This window comes from Vulpes lagopus, chromosome 20, assembly GCF_018345385.1.
Source record: "Vulpes lagopus strain Blue_001 chromosome 20, ASM1834538v1, whole genome shotgun sequence".
Classification (NCBI taxonomy): Eukaryota; Metazoa; Chordata; class Mammalia; order Carnivora; family Canidae; genus Vulpes; species Vulpes lagopus.
Genome location: NC_054843.1, coordinates 207,102 through 223,981, shown reverse-complemented (window position 1 = coordinate 223,981; position 16,880 = coordinate 207,102). Strand labels below are relative to the sequence as shown.

At 49.5% G+C, this 16,880-nt stretch overlaps 1 protein-coding gene across 8 annotated transcripts in view; it reads left to right on the top strand.

Annotated features, from left to right (window-relative positions):
- Window positions 1-16,880, top strand: part of PCNT (pericentrin) — a 103,768-nt gene that overhangs the window by 30,613 nt on the left and 56,275 nt on the right. For 7 of the 8 annotated variants that reach the window (XM_041734820.1, XM_041734819.1, XM_041734818.1 and 4 more), the window contains exons 13-16: window positions 2,572-3,041; window positions 4,435-5,002; window positions 10,316-10,477; window positions 15,318-15,461. In XM_041734820.1, coding sequence (XP_041590754.1) covers window positions 2,572-3,041; window positions 4,435-5,002; window positions 10,316-10,477; window positions 15,318-15,461 — 1,344 coding nt within the window. The remainder of the gene's footprint in view (window positions 1-2,571; window positions 3,042-4,434; window positions 5,003-10,315; window positions 10,478-15,317; window positions 15,462-16,880) is intronic. The other variant, XM_041734822.1, reaches the window with a different exon arrangement.

Here is a 16,880-nt window from a genome sequence, read left to right as displayed (position 1 = left end):
GGGCGTCCTCAGGGGGGCGGCAGGTAGGTGGCACCGTGCTGCGGGCTGGGGCCCAGTGAGCCCCTGGGCTGCCTTGCTGGCTGACGGCACGGCAATGGAGTGTGCGTGTGGCGAGTCTGGTGGCGTGGGCGGAGGTTGGCACAGCCTCGCCTAGATCCCCGGGAGGCCTCCGCATACGCAGCGCCGTGGGCCCCCCTGTGCTGCAGGGTGCCCTCGACGGAGTCGGAGCCATCCGGACGAAGCTGCGTTCCCTCCGCCTGAGCTTGTGGGCCGATGCTCTCACCACGAGGGTCTTTCTGGATTTTCAGTCTCCATCAAGACTGAGTTTCATGTGACCTTCTCACCCGCCTGTCCAGGCGCTGCCGTTAGGTGTTGGCAGGGACTTGGAGCAGAGCGGAACCCAGGCTGGAGCCTGGCAGGCCCACTGGAGGCGGCCACCCTTGTTGGCGGTCTGTGGTTTCAGCAGGTGACCGTGTCAGGCACCATGGAGCGGAGGGCACACTTTCCTCCGCGACTTCTGGTGTTCGGGTGTGTGTAATAGCTCTCCTGCACCACCGTTTCATCTCCTTACATCAATTAGAGAGACGGCGCGTACAATCATGTATTTTTTCCTTTAGTTTAGTTAATTTTTGAATATTTTGAGGTTGTTCTCATCATCATGGATGTTTATGATTGTTCCATCTTCCTGAAAAATGCACCCTTGTATCTTTGATGACGTATCCTTTCCTTTTAAAAAGATTTTACATATTTATTCATGGGAGACACAGAGAGAGGCAGAGACACAGGCAGAGGGAGAAGCAGGCTCCCTGTGGGGAGCCCGAAGGGGGACTCGATCCCGGGACCCCGGGGTCACGCCCTGGGCCAAAGGCAGATGCTCAACCACTGAGCCACCCAGGTGCCCCCGAATTCTACAATTTCTATTTGGTCTTATTTGTTGTTGTTAAGAATTTTTTTTCTTTGCCATGATTTGCTATCCTTTTATTCGTTACAAGCATATTTTTCTTATGCCCATAAGTGCAGTTATGATACTTGTTTTTAAAACCTTTGTCTGCTGGGGCACCCAGTGCTCAGTTGGTTGAGTGTTTGGCTCAAGTCATGATCCTGGGGTCCTGGGATTAAGCGGCGCATCGGGCCCCCTGCTCGGTAGGTTACCTGCTTCTCCCTCTCCCTCTGCACTCCCCCTGCTTGTGTGCAGGTGCGTGCTCTCGCACGCTCTCTCTCAAATAGATAAATAAAATCTTTAAAAAAAATCATTTAAATCCTTTGCTGATTTCAAAATTTTGGCATCTTGAGGTTCTCCAATACAATCCCGTATTTTCTTTTTAGCATGGATCGTATTTCTTGGGTATTTGTATATCAGCTAATTTTGGATTATTTTCTGGACATTGTGAATGACACATTGTTGAGACTCTGGAATCCGTTACGTACCACTGAAAAGTATTGATTTTTTTGTTTGTTTTAGCGGACAGTTACCTTGGTTGGACTCTGACTCCACATTACATCTTCTCTGTGTTGGGTGCTCCTAGCGTCTGCCCACACCTGTCTGCACCAGGGATCAGAGACTGGGGCTAGGTTAATGCACAGATCCTGTAGCTTCTGTGTCTGGTTCGGTCCCAGTGGGCCTTTACGTCTCACTTTCTACCTCCTCTGTTCACACAAAGGAGGTGCTGGGGTTTGTGTGCGTGGCGCAGACAGGTAGAGTGCCCAGTGCCGTTTGTTTCTTCTTAGTGTCCGACCCTTCTCCACAATCCGCCTGCTTTTAGATACTCTCTCAGGCCTCTAAGTAGTTTCTTATGTTTTTCCCAGGGTTTATACCTCTTAGTGTCTGGGAGGTTTGGCCTGATTATAGCTTCTCAGCTATTTCCAGAAGCAGGATCCTAAACTTATTTTAATAACTTGATTATTTTAAGCAAACAGTCATATCCAGTGTGGGGCTCGAACTCATGACCTGAGATCAGGAGTCACATGCTCCACTGACTGAGCCAGCCACGTGCCTCTTTAATAGCTTAATTCTTAAATAAGGGGTTGAGGTCATCCTTCGATTCCATTTTTACTTTTGTTTTTTCTTGTAGCTTATTGACTTACTTGCTTTCTATTTTTGAAAATCAGGATATTTGCCTACCTCTAACTTTGTGATTCACCTCCCTTTCCAGAAAATACTCTTAAAAGTTTAAATTTTAGTTATCAATCTTTTACTCAGATTCCATGTAAGATATTAGAATATGAATGAAGCAAAGCCTGAGACGGGGATTCATTGAACCGTTTGCTGCTCTTGTTCTCGTGGACTCTGGTGTCCTTGCTGACGGTGGCTCTGCTCTGTCCGGGGTGGTTGGCCCTCCCCCCGACTGAAGCCCCGTGGCGTCTCTGACCCCCCGCATCGCTGGTCTCACGCAGGTGGCCTCTGACACTGTCTTTGTTTCCTCCGCATACGCACGTACGTGTTGAGTTCACTTAGTTTTTAACCCTGTCTGCCGACCCCAGAGGCGAAGCACAGCTGGTTTGGGGGTCGTTACTACCAGTAAACCTCTCCTTTAATTTCTTCCGTCTTACGTGAAATTATGTTACGTTCAGGTAAAACACAGCTTGGTTGAAGATCACCAGGAGGAGCTGAAGAAAGCCAACGAGCGGTTACAGCTCGTGAAGCAAGAATTGAAAGACAAAGAAGCAGAATGGAAAGTGGCAAGTGAGGATCTAAAGAGAAAAGCTGAAGAGGAGCTCACGCTGATGCTCCGTGACCTGAAAGAACAAGCTGAAGCTGAGAAACAGTCCATAATAAACAAGTTTGAGCTCCGAGAAATCAAAATGAGGCAACTTCAGGATCAGCAGGCAGCCCAGATCCTGGACCTGGAGGGGTCTCTGGTGGAGCAGCAGGGCCGCCTGCGGCAGCTGGAGCACGGGCTAGAGGCAGAGGAGTGTCCACGGTGCAGCCGCTGTGGCCGGGAGCCAGCTGGCCGCGTGACTCCTGAGGACCAGGACTGGGAGCTCGCCACCCGCCGCCTGAGGGAGGACTGCGCCCTCCAGCTGATGCAGGCGCAGAGCAGGTGGGTGCCGTGCTCGCCGCAGCCGGTCAGGTATGGAGCTGTCTGCCAGTTTCCCACTTGAGGCCTGACCCCAGGGGGCCCAGCAGAGGGTGAGAGGCCGGCTCCCTGGGAAGACCAGCGGTGGGCTTGGAGGCAGGCGGGAGCGTCTGCGGGAAGAGGGGGCGTGTACTGAGGCCTGGACACTGGTCTTCACCCTGGAACACAGCGGGTTAGAACGCTGCGTGTCCCCCCTCCCCCCCAGAGCTGTGCTGCGAGGAGCGCCCAGATCCTCCTGGTGGAGTCCGTGTTCCTTTGATGGACGCTACTGGGCACACGTCTGCCACGTTATTTTGGTTCTTTGCGTGTTTTAAAATTTCAGGAGCAAGAATTTAGACTTTACTTACCAAAAGGACATGCAATTCATCAGTATTAGTTCTTTGTATTTTTAAAACAGGTATTTTTAAAAATGGGTTTTTTTTCCTAAAATTTATATTTACTTCCTTTAAATTTCAAAGGAATTTAGAACGTGATTTGATCAGTCAGTGCTAACTCTTTGCAAACTTGAGCTATAGCGAGTGGGAGTGTTTGGGAGTCTTGAGTCATTGGTCTCGCTGCTGGTGCTGCAGCTTGTCACCTGCAAGCTGCTCCCACCGTTGTGAGCGAGGTGCAGGAGCCGTGGATCCGGGGTCTGAGGCCTTGAGCTCTGATCTCGACCCACCGCCTCACGCCGGGTGGACCCAGGCCCGTGCTCCTCCTGTGTGGGGAGGGGACACAGGATGGTCAGGGAACGCGGCCAGAGTTATCTGGTGGAGGCTTGGCACAGAGAAGCAAACCAGGTCGTCTTATTCTTCACGTGAACTGACCGAGAGGCACGTCACGAATGTGCAGCGTGTGCCCAGTTGAGATTCAGGCTTTTTCCGGGTCCTGGTGCTTTGATGAGATGGGAGTCTGCCCCTTGCCTGTGCTTTTGCAGGCAGCACCGCCTGTGGCTCGGGAATTCGCGTCCCTTCTTTCTCAGCCAGCTTTTCCGAGGTCTGGGTGGGCCTCAGGCGATAGTGCGGCCCCTTCCTTGTGTGGCCCTTCTCGCCGGGCTGCGCGTCACCTCTGCGTTGCCATGACGTCTGTCGGAAACATGCCTGTGCTCTCCTGCTGTGGATCTGTGTCCTCCGCTTCGGGCTGTGAGCGGGGATGCCTGGGCTCTGTCCCTCGAGCTCCTCTGGCTTCACGTGGCCCCTTCACTCTCCCCTTGTTCCTCCTCTCGGGCCATTTGTGGCAGAGGGAGCAAGACCAGCTGGAATACGGCAACGGTGTAGTGAGTGGCTACTGTAGTGGTGAGTCACTGTGAGCAAAGTGAGTGAGGTTGGTGCTTTCGTGACTGTTTTGCTGCCCGTGCTCACCTTGCGTGTCCTCTCAGGTTCTTAAAAGAACGTAAAGAACTCACAGAGAAATTCACTGCGGAACAGGATGCTCTCCTCCGGGAGGCCCAGGAGAAGCACGCCTGCGACCTGCGGCTCCTGCAGGAGAGACACCAGCAGCACGTACTGTCCTTGACGGCGCAGCTGGAGGCCAGACGCCGGGCCGAGGTGGAGGAGCTGAAGGCCTCCGTGGAGAGCGAGCGGTGGGCTCTCGCGGAAGCACGTGTGGCTGAGTTGCAGACAGAGCACGCCGCTGCCATCAGTGCCCTGGAAGCCAGACACTCGGCACTTCTGGGTTCCCTGGAGTCGCGTCACCTGTCCGAGGTGCAGGCCATGCGGGAGGAGCACAGGCGGGCTCTCGAGCAGCTGAGAGCGGACCTGGAGAAGCAGCTGCAGGAGAAGGAGGCTTCTCACCCCACGCCTCTGACTCAGGCGCTGGAGAAGCATCCGCTGAGCCACAGCCAGGAGCTTCCGCCTGTGGAGGGGGGCCTGAGGACGCAGACGAGCTTGGGCCATCTTGAGGGTGTGAAGGCCCCAGTGCCCCCTGAGGTTCAGGGAGCCCAGCAGGTGAGGCGCGCGTCAGGGCCTGCGTGTCTCTACCCCGTGTGTCCCATCTGCCGCTATCTGTGGCAGCGGGGCTTCCTCGCGGGTGGCTGCATGGTGGGTGGATGGAGGCGCGTGCAGGCCACGTGCTGGGGAGATGGTCGGAGCGCTCACGGTCTGGTCTGCCGTGGAGGCAGCCCCCCCCCCGCCTCCGTCGTCTCCCTTCTGCACGTTGGTCCCACCCTGTGCACCCCAGGTGCTCCCTCTGACCCGGGGGCACAGCTCTGCAGACCCCCACCACAGCACACTCTGACCGTCTCCCGGCTCCCGTCCCATGGATGCCACGTGCCGGGCTTGCTGTCGCCTGGGCTCCTCGTGTGCTCACGTCCCCAACAAGCGTTTCCCCGACTGCTCGGTGCAGAGCCCACCTCCCTCTAGGACTTCTAGCCCTGGGGCCTCCAGGGGCCCCACCAGCAGGGGTGGATGCCATGGGGCCCGCCTTGCTCAGCCTTGCGGACATCCCCAGCTGCAGCTCTTTTGAGGTGCCAGGGGCCCTGCCCCAGCATGTTGGTGTGACCTCAGGTCAGCTGGGGCATACGGGAGTCTGGATCCGTCCACCTGCGGTGCACCTGGGGGGCAAGGTCCTGAGCTTGCAGGCAGCAGCAAGGGTGCAGATGCGTTCTGAAGGCCTCTGATGGCTGACGGGGTGGGGGGGCCTGGAGTGACTGGACTACCTGGGGAAAGGGTCAGCCGGGGCCCTCAGTGGGCAGCTGGGGGCAGCCACCCAGGAGGGAGGGCCGGGGACACCTGGCGGGTGAGCGGGGTGACGTCTGGGTCTGCACCCAGGAGGCAGTGGCGGTGGAGGAGCCCTCCCTGCCCGAGGCAGAGGGCCCCGCAGGGAAGGCTGTGCGCGGTGTCGCTGCCGTCGGTCCACACAGGACACTCCTGCCGGGGCAGGTGCTCCGGGGCTGACGCACGCTCTGGTTTCCTTTTCAGCTCTTTCAGCTGCACTCACGCGTGTGTGAGCTGCGTGTCAGATCGCGCGCTCCTGCTGCTCGGGGTCTGACGAAGCAGTGGGGATCTCTCGAATCCGTACGGCTGCCGCAGCCAGGCCCTCGTGCGTGTCCGCGGGTCCCTGTGCATCTGGGCAGGATGGCCTGTGCCCCGAGGCCCTTCACACTCGTGTGTCCGTATCTCCCCGTCCTTCTGGGGGTGAGAGGGTAGCGACAGGATAGGAACCTATACACACGGCGCTTCGCAAATACCCGGTATTTTTTGTGAAGCCTTACGTCCAAATTTATTGAGATACAGATTTTTGTGAGTAGTAGTTTTCTGGTTTTTTTTTTTTAATTTTTATTTTTAAAGATTTTATTTATTTGAGAAACAGAGAGAGTGAGTGAGCGCACAAGGAGGCAGAGCAGCAGAGGGAGGGGGAGAAGCAGACCCCTCGCTGAGCAGGGATCCCACCATGGGACTCGATCGGGGACCCTGAGGTCATGACCTGAGCCCAAGGCAGATGCGTCACCGACAGAGCACCCCCACCGCCCCTTGATACTTTTTTTTTTAAGATTTTATTATTTATTCATGAGACACACACACACACACACACACACACACACACACACACACAGGCAGAGACACAGGCAGAGGGAGAAGCAGGCTCCATGCAGGGAGCCTGACGTGGGACTCGATCCCGGGTCTCCAGGATCACGGCCTGGGCTGAAGGAGGCTCTAAATCGCTGCGCCACCCAGGCTGCCCCCTTGATACTTTTTTTTTTTTTTTTTTTTTTTACGATAGGCACACAGTGAGAGAGAGAGAGGCAGAGACATAGGCACAGGGAGAAGCAGGCTCCATGCAGGGAGCCTGACGTGGGATTCGATCCCGAGTCTCCAGGATCGCGCCCTGGGCCAAAGGCAGGCGCCAAACCGCTGCGCCACCCAGGGATCCCCCCCTTGATACTTTTTAAGCGAGCCTTGTTGTCTAGCTGGTTTCACAAAAACATTTGGACTTGTTGAATTTTCACTTTTATTGGAGAGGGTGTCCGCATAGACGGAGGGGCATCGGTTGAGCGACGCGCTGTGTGGCCGCCCGTGGCAGCAGGTGCCGTCCTCGTGCGCCCGTGCCCCCTCACCTGCCCTTTCTGTTGCCGCAGGTCCCGGACATCACGCGTCTTCGTCTGTGGACGCTTCAGTCTGTGTTTCTTCCCCCTCAAGGGAGCAGAACTGCAGTCTGTTCTGACTTTAAAACTAAGCACTAATTCCTTCGTACCCTCTCGTGTGCGGCCTCCTCCTGTGGCCGTTCGGGTCCGGCTCCGGGTCCGGCTCCGGGTCCGGCTCCAGCGCGGCTTGTGCGCCTCGGGCCGTTTTACTGCCTCCGTGATGCTGCTTAACGCTTCCCCCTCCTGCCTGGAAGGCGTCGGTGTCTCCACGCAGGATGGGACTCCGGTGCCCGTCGTGGTCTGGAATCCTTGTGGGTGGACGCGTGCGTCCCCCGTGGCCCCCTCAGGCTTGGGCCTGGGTGAAGCCTTGCCAGGGCTGTTGTCCCCAAAATAGCAGGGACGCGCTGTTCCTCCTCAGCAGGTTTGCTCTGGGCCACAAATATCTTTGCACCTGTTTGAAAAGCAGGGTCACTTGCCACAAGTTATTTCACAAACGCTTGTGAGCTGATTGGCTTTCTTCCCCTGGGAGTTGGCTTGTGAGAAAAGTTCTCTGGAAAGCGAAGCTTGATTCCCTTCTCCTAGAGGTGTGCGTCCCGGACAGAGGTCGCCCGTGTCGATAACGCTAAGCAGTCGTGGAACACAGGGGCTACCTGTAGTACGGCCGGGATCAGCTGCTCGAGGCAGTTCCTGTTTTCTTCGATTAAGACATGAATTATGATAATTATGAATTGTATGATGATTTTTGAAAATAGTAAGGACATTTTGGGTATAGTTTAATTCATTTTCAGTTGGATTTATTTTTATTAGTATGTCGGTTTAGTTGATCTTTTTTGGAGATTTTATTTATTTGGGGGAAAGAACAGGAGTGGGGTGGGGGCAGCAGCAGGCGGAGGAAGAGGGAGACACAGACTCCTGCTGAGCGGGGATTCCCAACGCAGGGCTCCATCCCAGGACCCTGAGCTCATGACCTGAGCTGAAGGCAGCCGCTTCCCCGATGGAGCCCCCAGGCACGTCTGACGACGGTATCTTTTGTGTTAATACTACTGTTTTGTTTTTTTTTTAAGACGTATCTGTCATGTTTTTTTAGTGGCTAAAAACATACATATATACCTGACATTTTTCCTAGAATTCTGTAGATTTTTAGAAAAACCTTGAGAATTAAAAAAAAAAAAATCGTTTCCTTCTATTGACTTTACCATTTATTTATTTATTTTTTATAGATTTTTTTTTATTTTTTTTTTATTTATTTATTTTTTTTAATTTATGATAGTCACAGAGAGAGAGAGAGAGAGGCAGAGACACAGGCAGAGGGAGAAGCAGGCTCCATGCACCGGGAGCCCGACGTGGGATTCGATCCCGGGTCTCCAGGATCGCGCCCTGAGCCAAAGGCAGGCGCCAAACCGCTGCGCCACCCAGGGATCCCTTATAGATTTATTTTTTATTAGTGTTCAGTTTGCCAACATAGAGCATAACACCCAGTGCTCATCCCATCAAGTGCCCCCCTCATTGCCTGTCACCCAGTCACCCCCACTCCCCGCCCACCTCCCCTTCCACCACCCCTAGTTCGTTTGACTTTACCATTTAGAATATGGAAAAGTAAATGGAGTTTTATTCAAGGCTAGAAGTAGAAGTGATTATCTGCGAGGAGGTCTCAAGGTCGGGGGTAGGGTTGCATGAGCCAAGGGAGACTGGATTTGTGCCTTCCCAGCCTGGGGAGGAGTGGCCTGCGAATGCATGCCCGAGGCGAGGCACCGGGCCGTCCTGCAGCCTTCCCTGGGTGCACACCCTCCAGCCGGCCTCACCTGAATCCTGAGCCCTTGGCCTTTGCGTCTGTCAGGTGCCCTTTCTCACACGTTCCCACTCCAGGCCTGGGCCCGCGTTGGGTGCAGCAGGCGTGAGGTGTCCCCACTGCACGGGAGCCGTTCCTCCCGCCCACAGTGCGCATCGGATGGGCACCTTGTGTGTGCTACTCGCTTAGCCGAGCTTATGCTCTCCCGTTACACGTGTGTCTGTGAACTGCCAGTAAAATCCTTCCTGATGCAAAGTGGTGGGTAGCAGATAAGTGACAGGTTTCCATCCTCTTGAGCAAGTGCAGCTCTGTGTTGGGGCAGGTGAGGAAGGGGCTTGGCATCAGGCCTGCTCTTTCCAGCCAAGGTTCCATCTAGAACCCCCCCCACCCCGTGCCCTCCCTGCAGCGATGACTCCGGGGCCAGGGAGAGGGGGCAAGAGCCTGCTGGTCACTGTGCTACCCCGTGCAGGTGCCCAGAACTTGAGGGCAGGTGGTCCTGAGTGGTCCTCAGGGGCATGTGTGCTCCTACCCTGACCTCAGACAGAGACTTGCTCTCTGAAAGATTGTTGCCTGAAGAAAGTGATCCTCCCACATCTTAACCAGAGCATTTAATGGGCACAGGGAGCGTGTGGGGTTTGGCATCCCGACCCCTCCCCAAAGGTGCTAGGAGGGAATCTCCTAATGCCTGTGCCGGGGTCCTGGGGGCCAAAGGGCTGTGATGCCGAGTCCCGCTGGATTGTTGTCCTTGCTGGTGGGTTGCTGGGTGGGGGTTGGGTCCCTCTCCCTCCCTGGGTGTTGGTGGTCTTTTTCCCAGTGTCCTCCACAGTGGTGCAGTATTTCCTGTGGTCTGTTTCTTCGGGAAATGGTGGCATGGCTCCCGTGCTTTGGCCCTGCTGGTCTGGGGTGCCTGTTGGCGTCTGGGTTTCCCCTATATTCACTCACTCTTTGTGGTTGACACTTGCGGAGTTAGCCTCCCTAGTCAAACCTGGTTACCCCCAGGGCTGCAGCTTCCTTTCTAGCTGTCAGTGGTCTGCATCACCCCCTCTTTCCCCTAGAAGGGGAATCATGGTGTAAATGTGATTAAAGTACTTCAGAAACTTTGCAATGTGTGATAGCTTGGAATTTGCAGGGGATGCTTCTTTTTAAAGGTTTTGGAGTTAAATTTGTTTCAAGAAAGAAAGTTAATTCAGAAATAGTCTCTGTAACTTGTAAGTACAAATTTAGGGCTGTGCCATGCATGCCCCGTTTTCTGATGCTGGTGATTAAGGTGACTCCAGAACCTGCGGAGTGGTTCTGTAAGCTGGAGCCTGACTCCTGTGTGTCATCACAGTGAAAATACTTGAGTATGAGGTAAGAGCTCAGCGTTGACTTTTTTCCTCCTCGCTCAAGGAGGGTGCCCCGGTCCCTGCAGAGGTTGAGGCCCAGCGTCCAGCCCTCCTGGCCGAGCTGCAACAGGAGAGAGGGAAACAGCAGCTCCACTGTCAGGAGGAGCCTGAGCTGCTCAAGCGCCCGTCAGAACCGTTCCTGGAGCAGCAGTTCCTACAGCCAAAGGTACTGGGATTAAGAGTGGTCTGTCTTATTGCTGTGTTTTGTCATCTGCAAAGTGAATGAGGAATTTTATTCTAGGGGATCCCTGGGTGGCGCAGCGGTTTGGCGCCTGCCTTTGGCCCAGGGCGCAATCCTGGAGACCTGGGATCGAATCCCACATCGGGCTCCCGGTGCATGGAGCCTGCTTCTCCCTCCGCCTGTGTCTCTGCCTTTCTCTCTCTCTGTGACTATCATAAATAAATAAAAATAAAAAAAAATTAAAAAAAAAAAAAAAAAAGTATTTAAAAAAAAAAAAAAAAAAAAAAAAGGAATTTTATTCTAAACTAATGGTGATATTCAAAGTTAAAATAGTTGGTATTAGATTTTTCTAGGCAACTTTTTCATTAATTTCTTTTCTATTTAAATTGGGTGGTTAGCATACCTTTTCTGCTAAGAAGTTGTCATCAAATATTTTAAATCTGAGAAAGTTTGAGTCTTACTGCCTTGCTCTGATGACTCAGCAGCAGCTACATCAAGGTTTTTCTTGCTTTAAGTAGTCTGTTTTCATGGAAGAATGTGCAGGATGAGTGAACATTCCACACCCTCTCTATGATTTTTTTTTTTTTTAAGATTTTATTTATTTATTCATGACAGACACGCAGAGAGGGAGAGAGGCAGAGACACAGGCAGAGGGAGAAGCAGGCTCCATGCAGCGGGAGCCGGACGTGGGATTCGATCCCGGGTCTCCAGGATCGCGCCCTGGGCCAAAGGCAGGCACCAAACCGCTGCGCCACCCAGGGATCCCCTAAGATTTTATTTATTTATTCATGACAGACACGCAGAGAGGGAGAGAGGCAGAGACACAGGCAGAGGAAGAGCAGGCTCCATGCAGGGAGCCCAAGGTGGGACTCGATCCTGGGACTCCAGGTCACGCCCTGGGCTGAAGGCAGTGCTAAACCACTGAGCCACCCAGGGATCCCCATCTTATGATGATTTTTAACGTAGCTTTATTTTTTTTTTTTTAATTTTTTTAAATTTTTATTTATTTATGATAGAGAGAGAGAGAGGCAGAGACATAGGCAGAGGGAGAAGCAGGCTCCATGCACCGGGAGCCTGATGTGGGATTCGATCCCGGGTCTCCAGGATCGCGCCCTGGGGCAAAGACAAGCACCAAACCGCTGCGCCACCCAGGGATCCCTGTTTTTTTTTTTTTTTTAAACAACTTTATTAAGATATATTTTAGATATTTTTATACTGAATATTAGATATTTATATATAAGATATAGTTTAAGATATATTAAGGCATATCATAAAAATTATTCTTTTTAAGTATGCATTTCAGTGGTTTTAGTATATTCACCAAGTTGTGCAACTCTAACTCCTGTCTACTTCCAGAACACTTACATCACCACAAAAAGAAACCCCCACCCTGTTAGCTGCCTTTCCCATCCCCCAGCCCCTGGCAACCACTAATCTTTCTGTTAGTTTGCCTCTTCTGGACATTATAGATGTGGGATCATACAGTATGTGCCCATTTGCCTTTGGTTCCTTTCACTTAGCACAATGTTTTCTACGTTTATAGATATTGTAGTGTGTATCAGTACTTGCTGTTTGGTTTTTATGTATCATTTATCTCTTTTGTTTTTCTAATTTTCCATTACTGCTTTCTTTTCATTTGAATGTCCTTGATATTTATTTTGCTATATATTTTTTTGAGTTATTAGTTCCTGCCCAGGGGATTATAATGAACACTTTATAACGGTACAGCTCAGATTAATACCATCTTAAATTTAATAGTTTGTAAATCTATTCTCCTATGTAGCTTCATCCCCTTCTCTGTCCTTTGTGTTAATATTATACAAACCACATTTACATATAATTTATGCTCATTGATTTTTTTCAAAATCACGTAGAAGAAAAAGACAATTACCAAAACTGTGTTTATTTTGACTTTCACTTTACTAGTTCAGTCACTTTTACCGCGTTCTTCGTTTCTTCACGTGGATTCAAATTCAGGTCTAGTGTCCTTTCACTTTAGCCTTTCAGTATCTCTTCAGGGCAGGCCTGTTAGTAATGAATTCTCTCAGGTTTCATTCATCTAGGAATGTTTTAATTTCTTCTTCATTTTGTAAAGTTTCCTGGACATAGAATTCTTGGTTCAGCTTTTTTTTTTTTTTTTCCCCAGCACTGAATTTTTACCACCCTACTGCTTTTTGGCCTCCATGGTTTCTGAAAAGTAAGCTAGCCATTAATTTTATGTTGAGGATAGCTGCTTTCAAGCTTCTTTTTCTTAGTCTTTCACAGTTTAATTGGGATGTGTCTTGGTGTGGATCTCTTGAGTTTATCCTATCTGGGGCTAATTGGGCTTCTTGTGTTTATATATTAATATTTTCTCATCAAAGTTGTGGGTTTTGGCCGTTATCTTTTTTTTTTTTTTTCTTAAAGATTTTATTTATTCATGAGAGACAGAGAGAGAGAGAGGCAGAGACATAGGCAAAGGGAGAAGCAGGCTCCATGCAGGGAGCCCAAGTCCCGACTCCGGGACCCCGGGGGTCACGACCTGGGAGTCACGCCCTGGGAGTTATGCCCTGGCCGGAAGGTGGTGCTAAACCGGCTGAGCCACCAAGGCCCCCCCCCTTTTGTTTTTGGCCATTATATCTTCAAAGAGTCTTCCTACCCTGTTCCTTTCTCCTCTCCCCCATTATGGGTATGTTGGTCTTTGAGGGTGTCCCGCAGGCCTTTGAAGCTCTGTTTACTTTCCTTTTTTTAAAAAAAGATTTTATTTATTTATTTAGAGAGCACTTGGGCAGGGGGAGGGGCAGAGGGAGAGAGATAATCTTTGAGATCATGACCTGAGCTGAAATCAAGAGTCGGACATTTAACTGAGCCATCCAGGAGCCTATTTAATTTATTCTTTGTTTTTATTCTCCAGACTGAATAATCTTGTTTGATTGTTTTTTTTTTTTAATAATCTTGTTTGATCTGTCTTCATATTTGCTGATTCTTCTACCCATTCACATTTACCGTTGAGTCTCTCAATTAATTTTTCATTCATTGTACTTTTCAGCTCCAGAATCTCTCTTTAGTTCCATTTTATAATCTCTTTCTTTATTGAGGGGCTCTGGTTGGGTCATGCTTTCAGTGCTCTGGCAGGTGGTTTACTCTGCCTTAGCTTTTACTTTGTGTTAGTGTGAGATCAGTAAAGAGTGAGCTCTTAGAGCTTTCTCAGGTTTTCCAGATAGGTACACAGTCCTGTACTTAGGACTGGAAATATGTTGGAGCTTTTCAAAGCTCCCTATTGACATCCCAAACTCTAGTGTTTCCTTTTAATTTTATGTCTACCTCTTTTGGCTCCAACTGTTACCAGTTTATCACTTGCAGGCTACTGTGATGTTAAACAGTTGCTGCTGATTGGTTTTGACAAATGGCCTAGGGATAGGATTGTTGACACAGGGAACCATGTGAGATCAGTTTTGGGAGTGGAACTTTTTAGTGAGCTACAGTACAGGTCGGTTATAACAGGACAGTTGGAGGGGTTGTGCTTTTGGGGAGATCCAACCTATTTTGTCATCCCCCCTCCCCCCAACCATTATGACTGCTGGGCTGCTGTTTTCAAAGTTATATGAGAGATTAGAGTGATGGGATAGGGCAAGTTTAAATACCTCAAAGCTTGCCGTTTTGATGGAGACTCAGACTTTTTTTTCAGACTTTGTTTTTAGTAAACTCTAGAATGTTACAAGTATCTTTCTTGGTTTCCAGAGCTCTGAAAAAGTTGATTTTGACAGCTTTTGTCAGTGTTCATAGTGCTTTTATAGAGGAATACATTTTTGGAGGTCCTTATTCTGCCATTTGGAAGTGCTGCCTCTGTAGTGTTTTTTGGTTTTATTTTTTATTTTTTTTAAAGATTTATTTATTTATGATAGACACAGAGAGAGAGAGAGAGAGAGAGAGAGGCAGAGACACAGGAGGAGGGAGAAGCAGGCTCCATGCAGGGAGCCCAACAACGTAGGACTTGATCCCGGGACTCCAGGATTGCTCCCTGGGCCAAAAGCAGGCACCAAACTGCTGAGCCACCCAGGGATCCCCTGTTTTTTTTTTTTTTTTAAGCTTATTTCATTAATATACTTAAAAAAAAAGATTTTATTTATTTATTCACGAGAGACACAGAGAGAGAGAGGCAGAGACATAGGCAGAGGGAGAAGCAGGGGGGAGCCCCATGTGGGACTCAATCCCGGGTCTCCAGGATCACGGCCTGGACTGAAGGGGGCGCTAAACCGCCGAGCCACCTGGGCTGCCTTCATTAACATGAAGACTCCTAACTCTGGGAAAGGAACTAGGGGTGGTGGAAGGGGAGGAGGGCGGGGGGTGGGGGTGGCTGGGTGGCGGGCACTGAGGGGGGCACTTGATGGGATGAGCACTGGGTGTTGTTCTGTATGTTGGCAAATTGAACACCAATAAAAAAAGTAATTTATTATTAAAAAATATATATACTTTAATTTGTTAGGTGAACCTTCTGAAAAAAAAACTATTATTTAGGAAGAAACAGGGTTTATGTTTAAAATCAAAGGAACTTAGGCATCTTGGATTCTGATGGTCATGATATTCTGGTGATGGGTAATTGCTTAATGTGACCTTTTGGAAAGGTTGAAAGCTGTCTTAGTTATGTTTTGTATGAGAAGCACATTTGATATACATGTTCACCGTGGGTAGTGGCTTTGTCCCTTTTGATCACTGCTTTTGGCACAGTATGGACTCAAAACATTTGTTGAATGAACTATATATTAGCAAATAGAGAAATGGAACAACTTAATTTTTAGAGCTTAATGGCATTTTTGTTGTTTTTAATTAATGTGCTTTTATATAGGGTGAATTTGAAAGTGAAAAGAAAGTTGCTTTGCATGAAAAGGAGATACATGGACTTGAGTGTGCGCAAGCACAGTCCCTTTACCAAAAAGAGAAAGAATCTTTGTTTCTGCAGCTGCAGGAGAAGAATAACCAAATTCTGCAGGTATGTGGAAAGTGTCTTTTCTTTGTTATTACTTTGTGTGTGTGTGGTAAAATATGCATAACAAAATTTACCATTTTAATCATTTTTAAGGGTACAGTTCAGTGGCATTAACCCCATTCACACAGTTGTGCGACTATCACCACTGTTTCTAGAACTGTTCATCATCACAAGTAGAAACTCTGCCCCCATTACACACTAGCTCCCCATTTCCCTTTCCCCCAGCCCTGGAACCTACTCTTCTACTTTGTGTCTCTAGGAATTTGACCACTTTTGGGCCCTCCTGTAAGTGGGATCATACAACATTTATTCTCTTATGTCTGGTTTATTCCACTCAGCATCATGTCTGTGGGGTCTGTCCATGTAAGGTGAATCAAAGTTTCTTGGTTTTTTTATGGCTGAATAATATTATTACATTTAGATACCACATTGTATTTATCTCTTCATCTTTATCTGTTGAAGGACCTTTAGATGGTTGTTTTCACCTTTTGACTAATCCGAATAATGTTACTCCGTGTACAAGTATCTGCTGCAGTCCCTGCTGTCACTTCGGGGGTGTACCTATCTAGGAACAGGATTGCCAGGTCAGATGGTGATGCTGTGTATGTCTTGAGGAGCTGCCATACTGCCTTCACAGCGGCTGCCCCTTATGTTCCTGCCAGCCGTGCACAACGTTCCAGTTTCTCCACATCCTTGCCAGCACTTATTATCCGTTTTCTGTTTATGATCGCCATCCTAGCGGGTGTGAGGTGATACCTCATCGTGGTTTTAATATGCATTTCCCTGATGATCAGTGATGTTGACCATCTTTTCATGAGCTAATTGGCCATTTGTATGTCTTTGAAGAAATGTCTGTTCAAGTCCTTTGACAGTTTTTGAATAGGATTGGGTTTTGTTGTTGAGTTGTTCGTTATTTCCTTTGTGAGTAGAGGTGTGTATTGATACTATTTTTTTTTTCTTTTCTTTTTTTTCTTTTGTGTGGGCTCCACACACACAACGTGGAGCTTAAACTCATGACCTTGAGATCAAGGGGCAGATGCTCTACCAGCTGAAATGACCAGGCTCCCCTACTTATACTATTTTTTGAGATAGTCCTACAATGTAGACCTTTCAGGATCGTAATAGTACTGGTTTCTTTTTCTGACCTTATCATTGTTTTCTGCTGGTCTCCTTTCAGCCTATCGATAACCAGTGTTGTGGTTGTGATGTGATATTGGGGTGATGTGGGGTCTGGGAGCAAACAGTTGAGAAAGAATTCTTGAGATGCCTTAGGTGCAAAAAAGGTGGTTTTATTAAAGCAGAGGGATGGGGTTTGTGAACAGAAAGAGCTGCCCTGGGGTCACGAGGAGGGAGGGATTAGTTAGTCAGGATTAGGGATAGAGCAAGTCTCAGGAATTTAGAAACCAGGCTTCCAGGACTTTG